The 27,483-nt window shown below is 41.6% G+C and overlaps 1 protein-coding gene across 3 annotated transcripts in view; it reads right to left on the reverse strand.

Annotated features, from left to right (window-relative positions):
* Positions 1 to 599: 599 nt before the first annotated feature.
* Positions 600 to 27,483, reverse strand: part of LOC140716926 (G protein-activated inward rectifier potassium channel 4-like) — a 29,672-nt gene continuing 2,788 nt past the window's right edge. The window contains exons 1-4 of one of the 3 annotated variants that reach the window (XM_073030041.1): positions 19,128 to 19,210; positions 12,033 to 12,259; positions 7,864 to 9,112; positions 600 to 4,548 (exon numbers count right to left, since the gene is read on the reverse strand). In XM_073030041.1, the coding sequence (XP_072886142.1) occupies positions 4,232 to 4,548; positions 7,864 to 8,638 (1,092 nt within the window). In that variant the 5' untranslated portion in view covers positions 8,639 to 9,112; positions 12,033 to 12,259; positions 19,128 to 19,210 and the 3' untranslated portion in view covers positions 600 to 4,231. Of the gene's footprint in view, positions 4,549 to 7,863; positions 9,113 to 12,032; positions 12,260 to 19,127; positions 19,211 to 27,483 lie in introns of those variants that run through there. The other 2 variants (XM_073030040.1, XM_073030042.1) reach the window with 2 other exon arrangements.

Consider the following 27,483-nt stretch of genomic DNA (forward strand, 5'->3'; position numbering starts at 1 on the left):
TCTTATGGGTCCCTGCACGTTGAGGTGTTCAGGGGACGAGTGGGTTGATTGTTTGGCCAAAAAAGCTGTTAAAATTTCATCTGTTGATATAGGCCTTCCACTCAACAAATCAGAAGCTAAGGGGTTGGTGGGGCTAAGAATTAGGGGCTTATGGCAAGAATTGTGGGATAATGGGCATAAGGGGAGACACCTTTACAGAATATATAAAACTGTTGGATTAATAGGAGAAGCAGGTAAGACAAGAAGGGAAGGAATTATATTGACTCAAATTAAAATTGGGCATACTATGCTTAATTATTACTTATATCTTGTTGAAAAACATCTCTCTGGGGTGTGTAAGTGTCGGCATCATGATGAAACAGTTGAACACGCGCTTTTACAATGTGAGGCATATAAGGTTGAAAGAAAGCAAATGCATGCTGCAGTACTAGCTTTAGGGGTTGACAGTTTCAGTTGTTACGAACCCCGTAACTGGGTCACTTACCAGCAAAGATAGAGAGGTCCGTTGAAGTCTGATGGTACTATTTTTAACAGTATTTATTGGTAAAAATACACAAAAATAATATCAATGCAAACATACAGATAATATACATCGTCAATACTAAATCTAAAAGTGCGGGTATAATAATAATCAATAAGAAATAGCTCTATTGTTGTCTAGGGGATAACGTATTGTCCGATGGAAATATAAAAGTCATTCAGTTCACGCAGGCTGCAGCCTTTGGTTGGAGTCAAGAGAGAGATTTTTGAAACTTGCCAGCTTTTCCTTTTTATGATGTCGATCCTTCGAAATTTCGTTGGTGTCCTCTTCTTTAGCTAAGCCGTTCTTCCGTGGTAAGGCCCCAATCCCGGCAACGGGAAAGGACGCTCGTGGGCCCTCCACCGGCTGTCGCTATTAAACGCTGTCACGGGATTTCTAGCGTTTCTCTTGGTGCGTCTGAAGGGATTGTTCCCCAGACCCTCTTTTATCCTTACTCACGGGGTCTCAGATGTCAATCAGGTTGGGATGATGCAATCCCTCAACCAGCCCACTCTGGTTGCCCCCTGAGGGCTTCAATGAATAGTACAGTACTCAATACACAATTCCATCTCCAAGAGACAATAGCCGTTATCAATGGTTCTGCCTCTCTGGGGGCCAGGACACATTCCAAACCCTTGTGGATTCTGCGTGTCTCTCTCTCATTTCCTGGGTCCCAGACCTGAATTAATAGCGATCTTGCGATTCTCAAAAAGGAGGGGGGCTACTTTGTACCCTTCGGCCCCTCAGAGTTGTGGCACATTCGTAACACATTTAAATACTTTACTAAGTTATGGAAGTGATTTTAATTTAATTCATAATATTGTCTTTCATTATTTACAATCTATAGGGCTTTCTGGGGTAATTTTGTTTTCATTTGATAAAGAACTAGTAGGGGTTTTATTTCCCAATTCTCTACACCATACTCCAGTCCAGTTGGTGGCAGTAATGCACCTTTAAGTTGAACTGCCAACTGCCATTAAAAGTCAGAAGAAGAAGAAGAAAAAGACTGGGGCTATCTCTACACTCTTAGCACCCACATTTAGGTCCCCCACATGCTCCAACTCTAGTAATTCTCTAATCTTTCTCTTGTAGGCATTCTCTTCCTTGCCAAGGATGTTGCCCTCATCAAACCTTGGTCTACATGAGCATGATAGACAGGGTTCAGCAATCCCACTTCATTCTGCTCTTAAGTGGGAGGAAAGGATGTCAGAGGTAGGTTTTTACACACAGAGTGGTGGACACGTAGAGCACTCTACCGGGGATGATGGTCGCGGCAGATGCATTAGGGACATTTAAGAGATTCTTAGATAGGCACACAGATGCTGGGTATGTGTGAGAGAGAAGTGTTAGGTTGATCTTGGAGTAGGTCAAAAGGTCTGCATAACATCGTGGGCTGAAGGCTCTGTGCTGTGTTGTGCTGCTCTATGTTCTTTATGAAGTTTGAGGCTCACATAGTCTCATAATTTCAAAGTCCCCAAGTCCAACATAAGAAATTTTACATACAGATATTTGTATTAATCCATTCATGTATATCTCTATACAACAGCATTGAATACAATGAATACTTTTTCAGCAATGTATTTTAATTCTGATGTTATTCTATAATACAGTTCATAACGCTTTATCATCTAATGCAGAATAAATATTTTTAAGCACATCAAACCAGAATCACAACAGAAGGAAGTTTGGAGACAAATACAAAATTAACTTCATAGCCACGGTGAGGGGAATACAAATGATCAATATTTGTAAAGATGGCACAATGGCCCAGAAACTCCAAGGAACCTGTACTATGGAGCAGATGCCTTATCTGCCTGTTACATGTTAACCTCAAACCCAGTGCCAAAATTGCAAGAATGGTCACAAAAAGAACATTTGCTTTCTCCGGGTGGTTAAACCAGTCCTGCTGTGACCCATCAGTGCCCATCCTGAACCAAATATTGCAGTGCAGGTGTGACACTATTTCCCTGTTCAATGACAGGCCAGAAGCCTGCTCCAGAAAAGGAAATTGTAGTGTTTGGCTCCTCCTGGGGAAGTAGTTGTGGATGTCTTTAAGGCCTCAGCAGGCTTATATCAACGCCTGCTGAGATCTTTTAAGGAGATGAAAATAAATTCTTGAGGTCACTAACCAGACTAAACTGTAACTGTAATACAGTATTATATTCTGTATTATGTTATTGTTTTTTCTTTTATATTACCTCAATGTACTTGTGAATGGAATGATCTATTCAAATGGAATGCAAAGTTTTTCACTGCAGCTCAGTACATGTGACAATAATATCCCAATTACTTCAAAATTAGGGTAGAAAAGAGGTCCATAGCAGTAGAATATACAGGGTCCCTTAAACTTGCTTCTGTCTCATCCTTCCACCCCATTTGGAAAGTCAATTTTACAATTCAGCCCAGGAACCTCACAAATTTTGAAGCCAATATGAGTTTTATAAAGATTAAAATTAGCTTTATTTGTCACATGTACTGTACATCAAAACATATAGTGAAATATGCCATTTGCATCAGATCAAATCTGAGTACTGTGCTGGGGACAAGTGCTGCCAGGCTTCTGGTTTCCAATATAACATGCCCACAACTTACTAACCCTAACTGTATGTCTTTGGAATGTTGGAGGAAACTGGAGCTCCCCGAGGAAACCTTCGTGGTCACGGGGTCCAACACTCAAACAATTTACAGGCAGCGAGTGGGAATTGAACCCAAGTTGATGATCGGTGACATTATAAAGTGATGGGCTAACCACTTTACTGCCATGCTGCCCTTTAATATAATATATTCTCCAGTTTTCATTTTGCTTCCTTTGCTCACAGGATGCAGACATTTCTGACAAGGCGGACATTTATTGTTGCTGAATTGTCAAGGAAGCTATATTTGTGGTGCAGTCTGGTACAAGATTGTAATTTCCTCCTCTGCATGTCATTGGTGGTTTCAGTTGATTTAAATGAAACTTCCAAAAGCTGCACAGTTATTATTACTCAGACTAGCTTTTCTAAAAAAAATCCAGCTAGATCCAATTTCTTAAAATTAAATAGCCTTGCTATTGTGATAAGATTTCAAGCTCATATCCTTAGATCAATAATCCAGAATTTTGACTGCTGCTCTGGTAACCTAAATACATTGGAAACAACCCCTTGTTCATTATGAACCATAATAACTAAAATAAAACAGAGTTTAGTACTTGATCAAGTCAACTCTTGAAAGCTATGGTAGATTGTACGTAACATCCTCTAGGGAAGGGAAAATGTAGGGACTTCATTCAGGGATGACAAACTGAAATGTAAGAAAACAAGGAATGAAGAAAAGTAAACAACTTCCGTTCTGTAAATTTGTTGATCGTTTGGCCCATGGGGCAATGTTTGCAAATATTTCAACCATTCTCTACAACTGAGTCTGCTGAAGGAAAATCCCTATAAAATGAAGGTTACTCATGAAACATCAAGCCATCTACCCAACATAATATTGATCTTTAACCACGAATCATTACTTTTTTTTCAGATTATACTAACCTTTGGAACATAGTAACTTGAAATATTTAATATATTTCATTTACAGTAGCTCTATAAATTTGTCTTATCCATTTCTTTCAAATGTACACATCAGGTACTTTTGCCTCAGAGTGTTTTAAGCATTGTTGACCTTTTTATTTTTGTCCCTTGAGTTCAAAATGTGATTTTTGTTGAACACAAGTTATTCCATTTTTTATTAATTCTCCAAGACTTTCATGTTTCTTTCTTCTGCAATGTTGTGATTCCCAGTGAAGTTATGGCCCTGCTCTTTGGCACAGGAGTGATTTATATGATCCCAGTATAGATTGATTGAGGATAGGTAATTTGTCTCTGTTTCTTTTGCTTCCTGTATATCCTTTGCACTGCATGGTGGCATCTGGATTTCAAATGTCTTGTCAAATTTGTTATAGTCAACTCGGAATGCACCTTTCTCCAAGGAGATGCAAGACTCAAAACGATAACCCCAAAGAATCTCATCTTCTTTGTAGGATGTCCTAGCCTGACAAGTCATTCCTGTAAAGAGTCAAAGTCAAAGTTGACTTTATTATGATATGAAAAACTTACTTGCAGCAGCATCATGGGCACATACCACCATCATACCAGCAGTATTCACGAGAAAAACAAATTAAACACAAGGGCTGCAAAATACAAAGCCATCCCATCAATTGAGGTATTGGCCTTGTTTATCATGCAGACAGCACCATGTGATTAGGACATAATAACATTTAAGCAAGAGTAGGTCTTTGAGCTCCCTTGAGCAAACTCTATCATTCAATGTTGTAGTCTACCCTCTACTAAAGTTCCACTTAATGTCTTCATTTAGTACATGAAATTTTAATTGGCTTGGCTATTAAGTAATGCAAGAGGGCTGGAGTCAGGATACAGTACATAGTTTAACTATTTAGGAGCTACTGTAGATTATTCCTCATGCAGTGTTAGCATTCATTTTGAGAGGACTAGAATTTAAAAACAAGGATGTAATGTTGAGGCTTTATAAGGCATTGGTCAAACCACATTTAAAGTTGAGGTTGATAGGTTCTTGATTAGTAAACACATCAAAGATTATGGGGAGAAGGCAGGAGATTGGGGTTAAGGGCAAAAATCAGTCATGATCGAATGGTGGAGCAGACTTGATGGGTAATATGTATGCACTGAAATAACTCCATGTTTATTTAAAATAGTAATAACATAATGACATAATTTGTGATATAATAAATGTAAAGAACTTTCAGAATATTGTGAATCTATGAAATTTTATATCCCAAAAGACTGGAAACACTCTGTGGATATATCAGTTCAATACCAAGAATGATAGATTAGGAGGCAGTAAAGGAAATGGGAGAATTCTTCTAATTTTCTAAATTCCATAAAAGAGAGGGTGATCTTTCTCAGTGTATCACCACATTACAGCACACTCATTACAAAGATTAGCTTTATTTGTCACATGTACCTTGAAACATACAGTGAAATGCGTCGTTTGCGTCAAATCAAGTCAACAAGGATTGTGCCGGGGGCAGCCCACAAGTGTCGCCATGCTTCCAGCACCAACATAGCATTCCCACAACTTACTAATCCTAACCTTGTGTCTTTGTAATGTGGGAGGAAACCAGAGTACCCAGAGGAAACCCATGGAGTTAAGGGGAGAACATGCACACTCCTTAAAGGCAGGAGCGAGAATTGAACTCCGTTCTTACAGCTGGCATGCTGTAAAGCATTCTGCCAACCTCTGCACTACATGTGGCCTCTTTGCACTGAAAGATAAAGGTGGAGGTGGGGTTGTTAGTGAGTACAGAAATGAGGGAATAGATGGAACAAGAGATGGCAGTGATAGGTGGATCCAGGTGGGGAGAGGTGACAGGCAGATGGAGGTGGGGAGAGTGAAAATTTTGGCAAATGTTAGGAGGTGATTGGGGGAGGCATCAAAGGGCTGCAGAAATGGAGTCTGATAAGAAAGGCATGTAGAGCATGGCATCAAATAAGGGAGGTGGAATGGGCAGAGAGGAACAGTAGGGAGGAGACGCAGTGAGATGAGTCTATGGGGAATACAGAGATGTATTGGGTGGAGGAGGGGAAAGAAGATTAGGGGCGGCTGGTGTTTGTGTTTGTGTGAGAGAAAGAGAGAGAGAGAGAGGAACAGGGTAGATCAGAAAGAGAGAGAAAAGGTACAGAGGGGCAGCAGGTTGTAAATAGCACAGGAGTAATGTGAAGTTCTCTTCCTCTATTCTGCATTTAGCCTCATCCTGGCAGTGGAAGAGGTCAGGAAATTGTATTTCTTTACTTTTTTATTTTTGATTTCCTTTCGTTGGAAAAAAAAACACAGGAGGCAAATTTGATAACAGACACAAAATGCTGGTGGAACTCAGCAGGTCAGGCAGCATCTGTGGAGAGGAATAAAGAGATGACATTTTAGGCTGAGACTCTTCATCAGGATATGGACAAGGGTCTTGGCCCAAAATGTCATCTCTTTATTCTTCTCCATAGTTGCTGCCTGACCTGCTGAGTTCCTTCAGCATTTTGTGCGTGTTACTCTGTATTTCCAGTGTCTGCAGAGTCTCTTGTGTTTAAAATTTGACAACAGTGGTGTAAAATTGGCAATGCAGAATCAATTAAAGAACACTACAGCACAGATACAGGCCCTTCAGCCCATCTAATCCATTCCAACCTGTTTTTCTGCCTAGTCCCATCTCCCCACAACTGGACTCTGACCTTCCATACCCCACTCATCCATGAACCTTTCCAAACTTCGCTTAAGTGTTGCAATTTTACTGGCAGTTCATTCCACACTCACTACATCTTATGAGCGAAGAGTTCTCCCTCAGGCTCCCCTTAAATATTTTACCTTTCACCTAAAACCTATGGTCTCTAGTTCTAGTCTCACCCAGTCTGTATGCTCGGATTTACCCTCATACCCTGTCACAATTTTGTATACCTCAATAACATCTCCCCATATTCTCCTATGCTCCAGGGAATAAAGTTTAACCTTTCACTATAAATCAGGTCCTCAAGTCCCAGCAACCTCTTCCTGAGAACTTTAGATAGTAAAAGAATTAGGGTTTTTTGCGGGAGATCAGACAAGTGGAGGTGAGGTAAAAGATCACTTCTGACCTTGTTGATTCATAAAATGGGCTCCAGGTGAGTCAATATGTTTGAAGCTGCTTAAATGCACATACGACCAATTCACATTAGAACATAGAATACTTCAGCACAGTACAGGGCTTTTGGCCCATGCTGCTGTGCCGAGCTTTTAACTTTAAGATCAATCTAACCATTCCCTCCCACATAGCCCTGTATTTTTCTGTCATCCATGTGCCTATCTAAGAGTCCCTTAAATGTCTCTAATGTGTCTACCTCTATCACCACATCTGGCAGCATATTCCATGCACCTACGGTTTTCTGTATAAAAAGCTTACCTCTGACATCCACCCTATAGTTTCCTCTAATCACCTTAAAATTATGATCCCTCATATTAGCTATTTCCACCTGGAAAAAAGTCTCTGGCTGTTCACTCAACCTATGCCTCTTTTTACCTTACACACCTCTATCAAATCACCTCATATTTTTTCTTTGCTCAAAGGAGAAAAGCCCTAGCTTGCACTATCTATCTTCATTAGGTACACTCTCTAATCCAAGCAACGTCTTATAAATCTCCTCTGAACCCTCTCTAAAGCCTCTACATCCTTCCTATAATAAGGTGATCAGAACTAAATACAATATTCCAAGTGTGGTTTAACCAGAGTTTATATTGCTATATAAAATCCAAAGAATTTAAACACAAATATGCTTCATGTTCTGTTCCATGAAACAGTCAAGGGATAGAAAGTAACTAACCTGTAGATTCAACAATGCCTTCCAGAATTACAATAATTTCAAACTGTTCTCTCTTCAAGGAGTCAGCAGACATTTCCCAGAAAGGACTGGTGTCATTAATAACATGGCTTATGGTCTGTGGTTCTACCAGGAAGAGTCGGTCTTTCCCTGTGTCGTAACCAAGGTTAATTTCTGTCTGCTCGAGAGGTATGAATTCACCTTCTTTCGTTTGCCTAGATTTGATGAGCTTGGCTCTTAGCTTTGCATCAACCATGTGACTATCTCTTAGGTCACCAACTCTAAACATCAGGCAAAGGGTCTCATCCCTGGGTGATACCACAGCATACTTGCTGAACTTCAGAGTCTCAGCTCGCTTCTTAGGCCGTGAGATCTTCACAAACACACAGCCCACCATCATGGCATCAATCATGGAACCAACAATGCATTGAGCTATGAGTAAAATGACCCCTTCTGTGCAATTTGATGTCACCATGCGGGAGCCATAACCAATTGTCCTTTGACTTTCAATAGATAACAGTAAGGCAGAGATGAAGCCATCTACATTATTTAAGCAAGGTTTCCAATCAACATCCCCCACATGGTTGATGTCATCTCTAAAGTAAGCATCCAAGAAGTAGAAAAATCCAAAGCTGACCCAAGTCACAAGGTAGCACATCATGAAGACAAAGAGAAACCACCGATACTTCAGGTCCACTATTGTTGTGAAAATGTCAAACAGGAATCTTTGTTTTTCCTCGATGTAACCAAGATTCACCTGGCATTTGCCATCTTTCATTACATAACGCTGTCGCTTCTGTTGACTTGTAATTTTGAAGAGTTGCTGGGTGTCATCTATCAGTTTACATCGCTGCTTTGGAAATGTGGGAACAGATAAGATATTTCTTGTAGGTCATATATTGTGGCTGTAATTCGGGAGGTTGGGTAGGCTAGCAGCATTTGGTGGGGACCACTTGGTGTTTATATCATGCAAAATTGCCTTTCTGGGTAATATATGATGGCATCTCGAGCATTCATCCACATCAGTGGCCACACTTAACCTGGGCTTTATTGTTGAGTTGGGTGCAGGTAGCTGCCAGTTTATATCTGGACTGGAACAGTGCAGGAGTGCTGAAGTATTGCTAGTTGTGTGTTCTTCACAATCCTTGCAGCCCAAGATTGAAATGACACTGGTACTCCCAGACACTGGTGATCCGCCACTTTGTGGAGACTGTGGTACTTCCTCAAATGTGGGTAACAACTTGGTTTCTGACTGCAAGACAGAAATTATTGAAACATTTGTAATTCTGTCTTAAAAATTGTTCTCCATTCCAAATTTGAAAACTTAGAGATAAATTATGGTATAGTATGGCACAGCTTATGGTATGGCCTTGTATATGAAAACACCAATGCCTATGAACAGAAAAGCCTACAAGAAGTAATGGATACAGCCCAGTCCATCACAGGAAAAAACCTCCCTGACACTGAGCACATCTACAAGGAGTGCTGTCATAGAAAAGCAGCATCCATCATCAAGGACCCCCACCATCCAGGCCATGCTCTCTTCTTACTGCTGCAATCAGGAAGGAGTTACAGGAGCCTTAGGTCCCACATCACTAGGTTCAGGAACAGTTATTATCCTTCAAAAATCACGCACCTGAACCAGTGTGGATAATTTCGTTCATCTTGACACTGAACTATTTCCACAAATTATGGACTAACTTTAAAGGACATTGCAACTTGTGTTCTCAGTATTATTTATTATTTATTAGTTGTTATTATTATTATTATTATTATTATTATTGTTACCTGTCTTTCATTGTATTTGCGCAGTTTGTCTTCTTTTGCATATTGGTTGCTTGTCCATCTGTGTGTATGGTTTTCCACTGATTCTATTGTATTTCTTTCTATCTGCTCTGAATGCCCGCAAAAAAATGAATCTCAGAGTAGCATATAGTGACATGTACGTACTATGATAATAAATTTACTTCGAACTTTGAACTGAATTTCTAAACTATGAAGTGTTGGGGGTGATTCAGGATGCTGAAGGTACAGTAAAATGAGCAACAATAAAAATCAGGAGCTCTACTTACAATTTTATTAAGTTTGGGTGTAGCGTGGGACAGGGTTACACTAAACGTATGGCAGAGAATTGGGTCATTTGCCCCTCCAGTCCCTGTGGTATTAAGAGTCAAAGAGAAGTACAGCACAGATGAAGGTTCTTCAGTCCAATGGGTCTATACCGACCATTGTCATAGTCCTAATTTCCTGTGCTTTTCCTAGAGAGTAGTGAAACTGTGGAATTCTCCATCTAGAAAAACAGTAAAGGTTGCCTAGTTAATCTAACTTAAGGCAGTTAGATTAATTTTTGCATAGCAGGGGAATTATGGGTGATGGGGAAAAGGCAGGTAGGTGGAGCTGAGTCCATGGCCAGATCAGCCATCATCTTATTGAATGGCAAAGCAGGCTCGATGGGCCAGATGGCTGACTGCTGCTCCTATTTCTTACATTTCTAATGTTTCTTACTCAATCCATATTCCTCCATCCCTCCACCTATCCAAGCGCTTCTTAAATGATACCATTGTACCTGCCTCAACTACTTCCTTTGGCAGCTCGTTCTATATTCTCACCACACTCTGCATAAAAATGTTGTCCCCCAGGTCACTTTTACCCTAAATCTATGTTTGCGAGTTTTGAACTCCCCTGCCCTGGTGAAAAGACTATTACCATCCACCTAATCTATTCTTCTCATAATTGTCAGTGTTTCTATAAGGTCACCCCTTGTTCTCATATGCTCCAAGGAATTAAAGTTCTTGCCTGGCCGACCTTTCCCTATAACAAAGGCCCTCTAGTTCTGGCAGTATCCCCATTACCCCACCTGCACCTTCTCTGCTCTCTTTCCAGTTTAGCGTCCTCTTTCCTATTACAGAGTTATAGGAATCAACGACTTCTACATCTGCAACATAATGACCTATCTCCCAAACTCAGCACCCTGACTGATGGGGACAAGCATGCTGACACAGACCAATTCTCCAGTTCTCTAAATTAATGTAGACCAATGCTCCATTTGCACGTTGTTTCATTTCTGGCTAATTTTATCACCATTACCCTCTATTGTTCTTTCCGTCATATACTTCCTCTTCCTTTCCGTGACCACATCCATGCCATTCACTTTAACTGGGCCTGGATTCACTGGAGTTTAGAAGAATGGAGGGGGGGTGTGGAAATTTCATTGAAACCTGCTTAATATTGAAAGTCCCAGATAAAGTGGACATGGAGAGGATGTTTTCAGTAGCGGGAAGAGTCTAGAACCAGAGTGCACAGCTTTAGAATAGAAGGACGTCCCTTAAGAACAGAGATGAAGAGGAATTTTTTTAGCCAGAGGGTGGGAAATCTGTAGAATTCTTGGCCACAGATGGCTATGGAAGCCAAGTCGTTGGGTATATTTAAAGCGGAGAGCGATAGGTTCTCAATTAGTAAAGATGTCATAGGTTAGGGGAAGAGGCAGGAGAATGGGGTTGAGAGGAAAAATAAATCAGCCATGGTGGAATGGCAGAGCAGACTCAATGGGCTGAATGGCCTAATCCTGCTCCTATGCCTTATGGTCTTAACTACACCCTGTGATATGAATTCCACATTCTGACCACTCTTTGAGTCATGACCACTTGCTATGCTGTTACATACATACGGAAATGTTTCTTTGTATCTATTCTGTTAAATCTTTACATCTTTTAAAGAATCATACCAGGTTTTCATCAACTCACAGGGATTAGAATTATAGATTTTCACTACAATGACATTGACTGCTTGCATATACGTTTTTAATTTACAAAGTTCCTTTGCGCTATAGTAAGTAGTGCACCACTCTGCTCACGCGAAATGTGTGCATGAATTGGCCATGATGTCATTGATTCTGCGCCACATTTAGTGTTGTGCTGGATGAATGTGGAAATCGATTCCACTTTACTGTCTATTCATTTCTTATTAATCTCATTCTTGCATCATCATTGCTCATCAGAACATTGGACAGTAGAAAAAATACCTTTATATCAAACTTGACAGCTTTATTTGACAAACTTTCAGTAATTTATAACAAAGTTCAAATAAATATAATGTGCACTAGTTTATTTAGTGGTATATGTTGCTTCCTATTAAACAGGAAAAGCTACAGCATCTCAAGTAGATTTGCCTACCTTTACAGAAAATGTTCCATATCGGCCTGTGTCCATTACAAGCCTTGGGAGGTATGCCAACATGTGCTTGCCTTTAGGAGTTTGAGCTGGAGGTATGGAATTCCGACGGTTTCTGTTTTGCTTATATTTGGTTGGCGTAGAAGTGATGCGATGATAAGTATAGGCTTCATTGTTCCTGTACAGATCCATGCTGCAGCTCATAGTGGTAGATGTCCTGCTAGACTTTACTACAACATACAAAACATAGTAATACTTCTCCAAGACTCATGAGGAATAAAGAGCTTGCCTCCTTATTTTAAAGTCAGCCTGATGAAATACCTGTGATGTGATCTTTCTGTTTTAAAATGAACAAAGTCAGTGTTTTTTAATACATTTTGTTTTCCTGAATAAACATTCAAAGCACTAAGGGTAATGAACATCTTAAGTAAAGACAGAATATACTTGAAATGTTCAGCAGGTCAAGCAGCATCAATGGAGAGAAAATCAGTGTTAATTTTTCCAGATAATGATCTGCCAATAAAACAAATTATAGGTCATTTGATCTAAAGTGTAAAATTTGTTTCTGTCTAAATCAGTGGTTTCAGGAGACAAAGGAAACTGCAAATGCTGGGGAACTCAACAGGAGGTCCTTGACTTCCTGACTGACAGCCCACAATCAGTAAGTATAGGCAGCAACACCTCTGCCATGATTATTTTCAAACCTTGTGTCCTCAACCCCTTAGTTCACTCCATATACACTCACAACTGCGAGGCCAGATTATGCTCCAATTCCATCTCCAAGTTCATGTATGATACCCCCAGAGTGAATCAGAGTACAGGAAGGAGACAAAGAGCCTTGTGACATGGTGTCATGACAACAACCATTCCATTAATGTAAGTAAAACAAAAGAACTGGTCATTGACTTCAGGAAGAGGGCAGTGTACTGTTTACATCAGTGGTGCTGAGGTCACGGTGGTTCAGAGTTTCAAGTTCCTAGGAATGAATATCGCCAATTATCTGTCCTGGTCCAATCACAATGACAACACATCCAAGAAAGCTCACTGGCACTTCTACTTCCTCAGGAGGCTAAAGAAATTTGGCATGCCCCCTTTGACCCTCAACAAGTTTTATCGATGCATCATAGGATGTATCATTTTCAGATGCATCATGGCTTGGTATGGTAATTGATCTGCCCAAGATCACAGAAAATTGCATAGTGGCGGACAAACCTCAGAACATCAGAGGAACCAGCCTCTCCTCTGCAGAGTCTGTCTACGCTTCTTGATGCCTCAATAAAACAGTCAGCATAATCAAAGACCCACCCACCCTGGCCATTCTCTCTTCTCCCCATTCCCATCGGGCAGAAGATACAAAAGCCTGAAAGCACATACCAGCAGGCTCAAATAAGACTATTGAATGATTCCCTAGTACAATAAGATGGACTCTTGACTGTTGTGTCTGTGTACAACAATCAAATAAAACCACGCACACGGGAGATGGCTTTAACTGGTATATTTACATTGCAGTGAGAGAGAGAGAACAATGTACATGCATAGACAACAGCTCATACATAGACAACAGATCAATATGACGTGCTGGGGGTGCGGTCATTGCTCTAAAAAAATAGATCTATGCACTACACTTCCACCCCCTTTAGATTAATGCAACATAAAACTGTGTTTGTACAAACATTAAATTTCCCTTTCATAAACCCATATTCCAAATAAACATGCTTTCACAATAACAGTCCATAACTAACTTAACAGTTCTAAAGATTCAGTCTTTTAGGTAGCGCCCTGTTTCTTGCAGGATAGCACCTCTGGGCGTGTGGAGTGGCATCAGGTTTGGCAAGTGTTTTGTCTAAGACAACATTCTCAGTTTCCAGTGTAACATTGCTGTCAGTGACATGATCATCACTGAGAGGTAAGTCTGGTGACTGTACTGTCTCCGTCTTGTTGGATGCAATTGACTCAGGTGTGTTCTTTGATTGAGCATCCAATATCTGGTCCACATGATGCCTCCACCACTCTGGTGCACAGTTTAGAGGGAAGCACAACATAAGATCCACACATCAGCTTTCTTTAACATACCGACAGTTGGTCTGGTCTCACTGAGAACTCTGGAAACATAGGGTTAACCTAAGCTGGCCATCCTTGCATGGTGATCTCACAGACTTTTGACAACGTCAGGCCATTCCTTGTTTTCCCTTCTATTTCGGAATTTGTTATCGGCAATTGGTTCACCAACGTGGTGTGGAACATTTCTGCTGGGTTGCTGGATGAAGACTTTTCTTCTTCAGTTGCCAACAGTGGAAGACGTAACAAGCCATTAGCATTGCTGTGTTGCTTAATATTCTTGAACTCTACGTCATAAGGGTGGGCAACGTTGTAACTGGGTAGCAGTCATCACTGGAATTCCCTTTCTGGGATTGAAAATACACACAAGGAGCTGGTGATCTGTCACTAGCATAAACTTTTGTCCATAGAAGTAGTGGTGGATCTTCTTTATTCCACATACTAGACTAAGGGCCTCTCAGTTGATCTGTGCATAGTTGTTTCCTGCGCTCATCAGAGATCTTGAAACAAGGTTCTGGAGGTGCTCTGCATCATTTTTTTTGCCAGTCTCGATGATGTCATCAAGGTAACATTGTGTTCCTGGAGAACTTGGCCCATTGCTCTTTGGCAAATTGCTAGTGCTAATGTGAAGCCAAAGACGAGACGATTACACTGGAACAGTCCCTTGTGAGTGTTGATTGTAAGGAACTTCCTGCTTGACTCTTCAATCTCCATTTGCAGATAGGCTTGTGACAAGTCAATCTTCAAAAACCTCTCCCCACCTGTCAAAGATGCAAAAATGTCTTCCTTTCATGGTAGGGGGTACTGCACAATACACAGCACTGGGTTGATGCTCACCTTGAAATCCCCACATATGCGAAAGGCTCCAGCCTTCCCTTTCTTGATTACCAGGACAAAAATGTGGCCCAATCACTCCATTCAACCTTGGAGAGAATTCCAGATCCCTCCAGTTCTGCAGTTCTGCAGTTCAGCCTCCACTTTAAGACGTAGTGCATAAGGCTTTATGGAATCTTGTTGCTGTTTCATCCAGTTCAATTCTGCTTTTCATGCCTTTGAGTTTACTAATCCCCTTCTCAAACACTTTCTTATCAGCATTAAGCAGCTGCAACAGTCTCTGGTTAGTGCTACCATCTGGGTGGACATTGCCTGTTGATCTTACATTGAGAGCTTTGATCGAGTGCCAGTCTGGTTGGATTTTTCTCAACCATTCACGTCCAAAACGTGCTGGCCCGTCACTTTTCAATGCAGAAACATATAACTGTTGCATTTGGCCTCCATACGTCACCTTCACTTTCAATCAATTTGGGGGACATTTTTTTCACCTGTGTAGGTCCTTAGCATCACTGAGGTCTTCTCTACTGGTACCTTAGAAAACAGTCTGTTGTAGTCAGCCTCTGGAATTATGGACAAAGCTAACCCTGTATCCAGCTCCATTTTCAGTTTTACACCAGACACATCTATGATTTTGTGATCTGCTTCAGTTATATTATGCAGTTCTAGGTCAGTTCACCTTTGTCAGACTTTACGTCATCTGATACTGTTTTATAGTCGGTAACTTTATGCATTTGCTTAGTTTTGTGTTTGAAACTTGTCACTCCATTGTGCTTTTTGTCTGCCCTGCATATTCTCTCTATGCAACCTTGTCTGTGACTCTTTATGCAAACTTTTTCTTTGAACCAACTGTCATTTGCATCATGGGAAGATTTGCCACATTAGAACATCTTTGGCTTTTTGTACCATTCAGGGTCATTTTGTGCATTTCATATTCTAACCTCCTTTTCTGTAGTCCTGTTGCATCCTTTGCTGCAGTCTCTAACAATATTGCAATGGTCAATGCCCATTCTAAGGTTAGGTCTCTTTTGGATAGTAACCTCTTTTGAGTGTTTTGATTATGCAAGTATCATAAAAGCCTGTCCCTTAATGGCAAAATTGTATATACGAGGGAGCAGCTACTAGCAGCCTTTGTTTGCCCAGCAGAAGCTTGATATTCTGGATGAGCCAAGATGGAGATACCAAGGCTCCTGACCTGCTAAAAAGTGGTGCAACAAGAGACGGAGATATAAAACATATCTCCTGTCTATCATTATGAGGAACGGAAGATCACTGGCAAATAAAATGGAGGATCTAGCAGTACTCATGAGGACACAGGATGAATATCGGGAATGCAGTGTTATGTGCTTCACTGAGACATGGCTACACGAGCAAATCCCGGATTCCAACATGACTGTGAATGGATTTTCAATGATATGAGGAGATAGAGTTAATCTACAGTACGGTAAAAGGAAGGGAGGTGGGCTCGCTGTGCTTGTGAACAGCAGATGGTGTAATCCTGGTCACAGTTCTGTGAAAGAACAAATCTGCAGTCTGGACATTGGACTACTTGCTGTGAGTTTGTGTCCATTTTATCTATCACGTGAGTTCAGCTATGCCATATTGCTCATTGTCTTCATTCTGCCTTCTTGATGCTGCATGTGACATCATACACACTACCATCATGAGACTCCAGACTCAGCACCCCAATGTGTTCATTGCAATATTGTGAGACTTCAACCACGTTCTCTCTTGACAACCCTACACACCTTCGATCAGTTTGTCAAGTGTCATACAAGAGAAAATATGCAAATATTAAAGATGCATCAGCACCACAGCTCTCCCACCCCACCCCCCTTAGAAGATCAGATCACAGCTTGGTTCACCTCATGCTCTTGTATAAGCCCAAAGTACAGCAACAGCTAGCTACCACTAAGAGAGAAAAGAAATAGTCTCCATTTCTTCAAAGCCATCGAGGCCTTGAAGGGCTGCTTTGAGGTTACTGACTGGAATGTGGCAGAGTAGCACATGGGAGGTGAGGAGAGGCATGAAGAACTTCATTGACTTCAATCAGCCTAGCTGTAGAGCCTTGGAATGCATCCGTGAATGGGCTAATGAACTGAACCAATTCTTCAATAGGTTTGACAACTGCCCTCCTGTTTACACCCCCCTCAGCACACCAGCCCAGGTGCCAAGGCACCCAATGATCCCTCAGCACCAACACCTCCGTTCCTCCAGTTCAACACGTGGATGAACAACACAGGCTACCACTGTCTACATCCCCTCCTTGCCCTGCACCTACCATCGACACCTCCATGTACCAACTGCTATCGTCCCAATCTTCACCTTCCACCAATTCCCCTGTTATCATGGACTCACCTTCACTACTGAGCAGGTGAGAAGGGCTCTGGGGAAACTCAGAAAAGCATCAGGTGGTGTGAACACAAGGTCCTGAAGGAGTGTGGAGCACATTTTCAATCTGAGTCTCATCCTGGAGAGGGTCCTGACTGTGGAAAACATCCCCATGTGTGTCCCAGTACCCAAGAAGAGCCCACCGAAAGTCTTAATTGACTACCGTCCAGTGGCCCTGGCCTCACACATCATGAAGAACCTACAGAGGCTGGTCCTCCCTCACCTCCAATCCTGGATCCCCTGCAGTTTGTCCCTCTGGGAGCACGTTGGAGTTGATGATGCTGTCATTTACCCGCTGAACAGAGCCTACTCCCATTTGGATAAGCAGGCCAGCACTGTGAGGATCATGGTTTCTCAATTGCCTTCATACCATACAGCCCTCATTGCTGGGGGTGGGGGGGGAGCTCTGTTCAATGCCGGTTGGCACTTCTATTGTGCCCTGGATAGTGGACTACCTGACTGGCAGACCACAGTTTGTGCAGCTTCAGAGCTGTGTGTCAGACAACAAACAGCACTAGGGCCCCACAGGGTCTGTATTGGCTCCCTTCCTGTTTACCCTGTATACCTCGAACTTTAGATACAACACTGAGTCATGTCATCTGCAGAAATTCTCTGATGAGTCAGCAATAGTTGGGTGTTTAAGGGAGGACGGGAGGATGAATACAGGGCCCTGGTGGAGGACTTTGTCGAATAGTGCAAGCTGAATCATCTGCAGCTCGACATCAGTAAGACAAAGGAGATGGTGAAGGACTTTGAGAAGACTAAGCCTGCACAGTTCCCTGGTACTGTTGATGGTGAGAATGTGGATGTGGTGAGGATCTGGATGACAGTGGAGCACCAACACAGAGTCTGTGTACAAGAAGGGCCAGAGTCGCCTCTACTTCCTGAGGAGACTGAGGTCCTTTGGAGTGTGCAGGCCTCTCCTTCACATGCTCTACCTGTCTGTTATCGACAGTACAATCTTCTATGCAGTGGTGCGCTGGGGCAATGGCATCAACACGGGTGATGTCACCAGGCTCAATAAACTGATTAGAAAGGCTGGCTCTGTTATAGGAGTCAAACTGAATACACTAGAAGCTTTGGTAGAACAAAGGACCCTCCAAAAATCCTGGCAGTTCTGGACAATGTTCCTCACCCTCTGCATGCTACCTTGGCTGAGCAGAGGGTAAGACAACTGCACTGTTCCAAAGAGCACTACATAAGGCCATTCTTACCCTCGGACATTAGGCTCTATAATGAGATAACCAAAACTGGGGAAATGATGACCCCCTCCTGTTGGACTGTTTGAGGGAACTTATTTTTTATTCTTTCTTCCTTCTCTTCTGTTATTTATATTTGTGCACTTGTGTGTAATTTCCATTGGGATCAATAAAGTATCTAATGCATCAGAAAGTCCATCTCTAAAGTCACAGTACTGGGAAAGTTTGCACAGTTTTGCAATGTATTCAGAAACGCTTTCATCTTTTGATAGGTTTCTTTTGTAAAATCTAAATCTCTCTCTAATGCCAGTGATTTAGGGCTCAAGTGATTTTGTAAAATGGTATCAATTTCATCAAACGTCTTGCTTGCCGTCTTTTCAGGGGTTACTAAGTTGCATAAGAGACTACGTTCTTGGGCCCATTAAGCTAAGAAGTATAGGGGCTTTCTTTTACTCCTCCACATTGTTCACGTTACAATACAGTTTCAGCCTCTTGATATACAACTCCCAGCCTTCATTAGCACTATCAAATTCATCAACTTTCTCGACTGAAGCCATTGCCACGTTATTTTCACTTTAAATTCAATGCATCTTTCACTGTTACTATGCACTGTACTCACGCGTTTGTTAGCGTCCATGATGGGCTTTTCATGCTGTTTAACTCTCGCTGTTTCATCCTGTAACTCTCAGTGCAGTTGGTGACATTTTCTGACATTCAGGCTCATAGTCATTGCCAATTTGTTATGTCTGTGCACAACTACATATCAATTAAATAAAAGCACGCACGTGGGAGATGGCTTTAACTGGTGTATTCACATTGCAAAGAGAGGGAGCAATGCGCAAGCGCAGACAACAGATCAATATGTAGTGCTAAGGGAAGGTGGGTCATTTCTCTAAAAGAAGTAGATCCATACATTACATTGTCCTCACTGTCCAGCATTTCACTTGAAGGTAAAAAGAAAGTTCAAGTTAAAGTTTATTGTTATTCAACTGTATACGTATATACCACAAAACGAAACAATGTTCCTCCGGACCAAGGTGTACAGTTCTGTACATATAACTCATATACAACACATAAAGTAACGAATTTTTTCTCCCACAGTCCAAAGATGTTTCAGTTAGTAGGTTAATTGGTCATTGTAAATTGTTCTGTAATTAAGCTAATGCTGAACAGGTGGATTTCTGGGTGATGTGGCTTGTCAGGCTGAAAGGGCCTATTCCACACTCTATCTCTCAATAGATAATAAAATAAATAACTATTACCACAAGTAAATTAACAAACAATAAAATATATTCCAGAAGACTGACATTTAGCATAAGGTGCATTTACAACACAAGATTAAAAAAAACGGTATAATGATACTGGCACTTCATAAGTGATAAGACTTGGCTAGTGGCAGGGATTTCAGTAATTTCACAGCCTGGAGAAAGAAGCTGCTCCTCATCCTAACAGTCCTTGTCCTAATGCTACTGTACTTGAAAGGGGTGTTGGGTCAAAGAAATTGTGATGAGTGGGAGGGATCATTAGCAATGCTAAGGGCCCTGTTACAAAACAATCTGTCAGAGTGACTTAGTAGGTCAAATGAAGGTTCCACAGTGCAGATGAAGAATCTCAACTAAAAAATTCAACCATTCATTTCCCTCCACAAATACTGCCTGACCCAACGAATTTCAACAGCAGTTTGCTTTCTTTTCACTCCAGATTCCAATGTCTGCAGTCTCTTGCATCTCTGTGTTTTCGTTTGATGGCTTTATGGTCGAAAACAAATCTTCCCTTTTGTGACCAATGAGATAGAGTAACACCATAACTTTCATCTGCTCTGCTTCATGTCATCTAATTCCTTTTCTTATCCCGAATCTTTAAGCACATATTTGCCAGAAAATGCAATGGTCCGTCTGCCTTTCTCTGTTCCACAGTGTACTTCATTAATCAGTTTGCTGTATCTCAGCACACATCTTCCAGCAGACCTTTGCTTTAGATTCCAGCATCTGCAGTCTCTTATGTCCCTGTAGGTTATATCAGTCTGCTCAGCCACTAGTGTTGTGGTTACTTGGAAACCTATTGGGCTAGTAGTGCTTTGCAAGTCTGAGCATTACTCCACAGACTTTGTTCCTGATTACACTTCAGCACCATTACACTAATGGAGAAGATTCTAAGTAATGCACACAAAATGCTGGAGGAACTCAGCAGATCAGGCAGCTTTGATGGAGAGGAATAAACAGTCAACATTCTGGGCCGAGACTTTTCATCAGGATTCTTTGTAGATGCTGTTACGAACCCCGTAACTGGGTCACTTACCAGCAAAGAGAGAGAGGTCCGTTGAAGTCTGATGATACTATTTTTAACAGTATTTATTAGTAAAAATACACAAAAATAATATCAATGCAAATATACAGATAATATACGTCGTCAATACTAAATCTAAAAGTGCGGGTATAATAATAATCAATAAGAAATAAGCTGTATCGTTGTCTAGGGGATAATGTATTGTCCGATGGAAATATAAAGTTCACTCAGTTCATGCAGGCTGCAGCCTTTGGGGACCGCTGGGTTTGCAATGGTTGGAGAGAGAGAGAGATTTGGGAGAAAAACTTGCAGATTTTCCTTTTATGATTTCGATCCGTCGGAGTCTCGTTGGTGTGGCCTTTCACTTGTGGCCTCTCCTTTAGCTAAACCGTTCTTCCGTGGTGAGCCCGCCAACCCAGGCAAGGGAGGACGCACACGAGCCCCCACCTGCTGTCGCTATTAAACGCTGTCACGGGATTTCTAGCGTTTCTCCTGGTGCGTCTGAAGGGGTTGTTCCCCAGACCCCCTTTTATCTTTACTCACGGGGTCTCAGATGTCAATCAGGTTGGGATGATGCAATCCCTCAACCAGCCCACTCTGGTCATCCCCTGAGGGGTTTCAATGAATAGTACAGTACTCAATACACAATTCCGTCTCCAAGAGACAATAGCCGTTATCAGTGGTTCCGTCTTGCTGAGGCCAGGACACATTCCAAACCCTGTGTATTCTGGACGTCTCTGTCTCATTTCCTGGGTCCCCGACCCGAATTAATAGCAATCTGGCGATTCTCAGAAAGCAGGGGGCGACTTTGTACCCTTCGGCCCCTCAGAGTTGCGTCACATTCGTAACAATGCTGTGTGTGTTACTCTGGATCTCCAGCATCTCTTGTGTTTATGGAGAAGATTCTAACATGGATTCCTCGTCAATAGCTTCTAAACAAATTGATATTCTAGTGAATTCCAAACCTTAGTAATCCTTTGTCTAATGGGAGACTTCACTTTATTTTAAGTCTTTTCGTGGCTTTCTTGCATTTTACCTCTTCCATTAGTACGTTGTTGCCGATTAACTGGACTCTGGCAAAGTGCACTCATTCCTCAGTCACATTTTATTTTATTGTGCCCTTGTCTTGACACTGTTCTGAAGTTTGAACAAAGAAATGTCATTTCTATACAGAAATTGACCAGTTGCATAGAAATATTGATCCAATAGAACATATATGTCAAACTCAAGGCCCGCAGGCCGGATCCGGCCCACGGTGGAATTATCTTTGGCCCGCGAGATAATATCTAATTACTATTAAAGCTGGCCCCAGTAATTGAAGCGCCTATGGCGTATGATATGGCTAATGCTGAGTTTATTCAGGGTTTTTAGTGTTTATTTGGCAGTCTTGCTCGACAGTCTTCTTCATAAGAAACGGAATTTGTAAAGTGAAACACTTTGTAGTTATGGCAGAGACTGAGACACATGAGAGCAGGCTGAAAAAACGGAGGCAACGAAAGCTGCGTTCGCACGCGTCCGACTGATCCGGCCCGCATGAAGCTGCATTTTGCTCAATCCGGCCCGTGACCTAAAATGAGTTTGACACCCCTGCAATAGAAAATTGGTGCACTTCTGAATCCTATTATTTGCATATTTAAGTACCTATCTTAATACATATTTCAGATGTTAATAATCAATTAAATCAGTGTGTTGAAGGCCAATATTACTTGAGAATTAGTAAGATAACTGTGCAATAGTGATGGTTTCCCTAGAAACCCTCGTTTGCATCTTTATCTTGTCTGGGTTTGCTTGGTGACCTTGGTTCCCAGGCTTGGACAGAAGGGCTGTACGTGAGTTAGGCTTTCAAGGGCTATGTTCAGTCTGAGTGACTGCACGATGTCTCTACACTATCTCTGTCAGCTTATCACCTTTACTGTTCTCTTAGTGAGCTTTCACACAGAGAAAACCATACAAAGTGTCTGTGCTTTGTTCGATTAGCACACCACTTTAACCCTTATGTTGCTGTAATTTCTACAATCCTTGTGAAGAAGAGTGAACACTATCTAATATGCAAAGTGGGTTCAAGACATTAAATTAAACCAAATGCACTACAATATCAACATGATCTAGAGGGAATTTAACCAGCAATAGCCCTTCCCAAGTGCATAATCTTGACAGTTATGCAAATAGTCCCACACGCCTTGTTCATAGTCCTACATTTTCATTCATTTCAAATAAATGTTCAATTCGGAGTTGAACAATAGAACCAACATTTACTGTTTGCATTATTTCACTCCTTCATAACCTCTGTGATAAACACAGATTTCTCAGATTTCGAGTGAAAAGAGCTTCAAATCTCCACTTGGGTTGTTTTTATGGTAATATTGCACCTTATCCATTGCTTTAGCAACTTTTCCTGTAAAAGGCAGTAAAGAGTTGAACATACTCCTGGCTTGAGCTTTATTTCTATGTTTCTCAGTGCAGTCTGGTTTTGCGAGCTTCATCAAGTCTGCTTTTTGCATTTTCAGGTTTACTTGCATATTTTTGTCTTATTTAAAATGTCACCTGTTAACATGTATTTTCCATCCTGCCTCCAAAACTTATTTCTACATTGAACTGCTCTCTCCTTACCCCACATTTTTTCATATTCTGTTCTTTCTCTTTTGATAGCACATGTAGCTTGTGATACACTGTACTCTATACACTGAGCTTTTGTGTTTGTGATAGAGCAAAGCATCCCAAGCCCAGACTTGTGTGAGCACGCTTGTTCAGCTTGAGGGATTTACACAGCTCAGGTTCTGCTCAAGAAAAAACAAACATTATCTGGGAACATCTTTCTGTTGGAGAATGCTAAACTTCACAGGTCATAAACAACAAGAACAAGATCTCTCCTGGGAGATCCAAAATACAATTACCTATGGTAGAGGTATCAAGACAAAGAGGTTAAAGTAAGTAATGTTAAAGGATATTTGAAGGGTAAATATTGACAGATTGATGGCTGGAATTCTCTTCCAGAAAAGGTGATAGAGTCAGACACACAAAGTCAAGAGAAATTTAAACAGGCATTTAAGACACTTACTTTAAGAAGTAAGGCATAGAATTAAAAATAAATAAGTAACATCACTGAAATATGTCATGGCATTTGTTGTTTTGTTGCAATAGTACAGTGCAAGACATAAAATTACTATAAGTTACAAAATAAATAAATAATGCAAAAGATAAATAACGAAGTACAGTTCGTGGACTATCCAGAGACTTGATGACAGAGAAGAAGATTGTGGATCTTCAGTCTCCTGTACCCCCTCCCCTGATGGTGGTAATGTGTAGATGACACAGACTTAATCAGGGCAAATGGAATTTGAGTAGACAAGCAAAAAGATCAGCATGGAGGTGATGGGCTGAAGGGCCTGTTTGTGCACAGTGCAGCTCTAGGGCAAGCATAAGAGCTAACTGGGAACATTGGCGTTTGCAAGGACCAGTCACATGACTTCACACACACACATCTATGAAAATAAAACAGCAACACACACAAAATACTGGAGGAACTCAGCAAGTCAGGCAGCATCTATGGAGGGGAATAAACAGTCAATGTTTCAGGCTGAGATCCTTCCTCAGGACTGAAAAGGAAGGGAAACAGAAACCAGAATAAGAAGACGGGGTTGGAGAGGGGAGAAGAAGTAAGAAGCTGGGAGGTGATAGGTGGAAGAGGTAAAGGGCTGAAGAAGGAGGAATCTGAAAGGAGAGGACAGTGGACCATTGGGAGAAAGGAAAAGAGGAGGGGCACCAGAGGGAGGTGAGAAGAAAGGGGGTGAGAGGGGAACCAGAATGAGGATGGATAAAGAGAGAAGGGGAGCGGGTAGAAATTAGAGATGTTAGAGAAATCGATGTTCATGCCATTAGGTTGGGCTATGATGAGTTGCTCCTCCAACCCAGTTGGAGGCTAAGGTGTTTTCTTTCATGAAATGCCGTACAGACCTGGCAGACAACATTAAAGTTGTTTTCTTTGTAACCACCTCTTTCTGGAACTTTCTGCAGCACAAGAAATAGTCAGCTACATGAATCAGTTATTAAAGGGGTGAGAGGATTAAGCAATAGTAATTGTACACACATTGATCTTCCATTTGGCACATACAGTACTTTACACAGCTAATTCCACATACTTATGCCAAGATCTAACAGGATGGATAACTTCAATCACTGGTTCTACAACCAACACACTCACTTTCAGGGACTCTTTACAGTTCTTGTTTTCAGTACTTTTTTTAATTTGCACAAGTTGTCTTTTCCACATTGGTTGCTTTGTCAGTTCAAGCATAATTTTGTTGTGAAGTTCTATTGTATTAATTTTTTCCCCCTGTAAATGCCTATTTCCCCCCACCCCCTCTGGCTGGTTAACCTAACAATCTGCATATCTTTGGGATGTGGGAGGAAAACAGATTACCGAAAGGAAACCCACATAATCATACAGATAAGGTGCAAACTGCACACAGACAGCATCCAAGGTCAGAACTGAGCCCAGGTTGCTAGAGCTGCAAGGTAGCAGTTCTAACTATGACCATAAGACATAGGAGCATTATTAGGCCATTTGCCCCATCAAGTTAATCATTCAATCTTGGCTGATTTATTTTCCCTCACAGCCTTATTCCCCTATGCCAGTGTACCACCTCAAAGAATCCAAACAGAAAGCACAATATACATGCCAACTGACTAATCCTGGTCATTTTGCAACCTAGTTATTAATTCATGGTATAAATTGGAATAGAATCACAGAGAAAGATCCTGTTATCACCTTTTACTGTGTAGAAACAGCACCATTGTGCTTGCCAAAAGACCCATGGCTTTGGGGAATGGCGCCAAAAGAAGAATACACTGGAATCTGTTAACTGTATTTTTGCTGAGATATGGACCCAGAATTAAAGCACTGCATCCTGAGCAAATTGCACAATGCGGCAGACAACACTTGGTACACACACACACACACACACACACACACACACACACACACACACACACACACACACACACACACACACACACACACACACACACACACACACACACACACACACACACACACACACACACACACACCCCCCCCCCCCCCCCCCCCCCCTGTCATTCTGCTGTTGTGCTGAGTGTGCGCACATCAATGTTTTCCAGGTATATTCTTATAATGGGTCCTAAACCAAGCTTATGGTGCCTTTCCTGCCATACACAGTGGAGTATTCCATATCTTTAGTAAATGTGTACAGTATATATTGTTCGTATACTGTGTATAAGGTCGATATTTAGCATTACGATTGTAACTACATTGTGGGGTGCATCATATTATAGTTCATGTGTAGTCTTAAGTTAACTTTGTTGGTAATTAATGATGGCATGTCCTGGTGGCTAATAACATGGGGTTCTTCACCCTCAGTGGGGGAGAGAGAGATCGAGACTGCCAGCAATTCACACTGGCCATGTATAAGTACGGAACTATTAATGTGTTTTCTGGAAGATCACATTTTGTGAATATTGGCAGTTTTCTTTACACTATTTTCACTAATTTTTGTAAATTTGATTTTTGACACACCTAATAATGGCGTGGCACGGAAAGAACGTACAACCTCATTCCAGACTGCAGCGAGAATTGAACCTGGGTCTCTGGCACTGTAATAGCGTTATGCTAACCACCAATCTCCCGCGCCACCCTACAGCACATGGTACAAGCACACAGAACTTGTCCATATGGACTTTCTCCAACCTGGTGCACTAAAGAGCTACAACAGCCAGGAGATAATTGCCAATGTGACGAGGTCTCAGAGGAAGATTCTAATACAACACAGCTCTGATAATATGGCACCCCCCAGGACCTTGGAAGTACTGCACTAGGAAATTTTCCAGACTATGAGATGCTATGCTTCCACTTTTTTTTTACATATTACCATAGTAGTTCAAAAATTTTTCCAGTGGAATGGAACAGGAAAAATACAGGCATTTTGGATGTCAGGTCTAACCAGAAACATGCCCAGATTCCTGACCCCTGGTGTTGCAGACTTCAACCCCTTCTCCAGCCATGGACCTGGCTTGCATTCGGGATCTCAGGCTTATGTTTAGGACTAATGAGCGAACTGGATGCTGGACCATCAGAACTTCCAAGTAATCAGATGCTGGATTTATTAAATAGGTAGGAATTTATCATGGATACTTCTGATTTACGATGCTGCTGGTGAATCTCAGCGACTTCAGGCTAGTGGCTAACAAAACAAAGAAAACAACTAAATACTTTGTTAATCACACTTTTTCTGGCAAACGATCATCAAAAGTAAGAGTCTGTAACTTCCCTTTGGACTTGAAGGCAATTTGATGTGGCAGAACCAAGGCAGGGCAGCGAGGAAAACCTGAGGATTGATCATTTTATGCGCCGTGCCAAAGACTGAGGCAGCGAGCTCTGAGCTCAAGAACATACCGATTCAACTAAACTCGATGTTTGGGCAGAGACCTAAGCACGGGACTGTATTGGAAACAGGCCGAATCGAGGCAGTGGGGTCCTGGCCTCAGAGCATGTTGAAGCAATTGAACTCAATGTTTGGACATTGATTTAGGTGCCCGGACAGATTGAAACGGTCAGGGTGTCGGGGCCCGAGGCGAGGGACGGGCTGGTTCAGATCGCTTCTCAACTCGGCTCTGCGCTAAACTTTGGACTCTCTTTGCGAACTTCAGTTTAG

The sequence above is a fragment of the Hemitrygon akajei genome, chromosome 26 (assembly GCF_048418815.1).
Source record: "Hemitrygon akajei chromosome 26, sHemAka1.3, whole genome shotgun sequence".
Lineage (NCBI taxonomy): Eukaryota > Metazoa > Chordata > Chondrichthyes > Myliobatiformes > Dasyatidae > Hemitrygon > Hemitrygon akajei.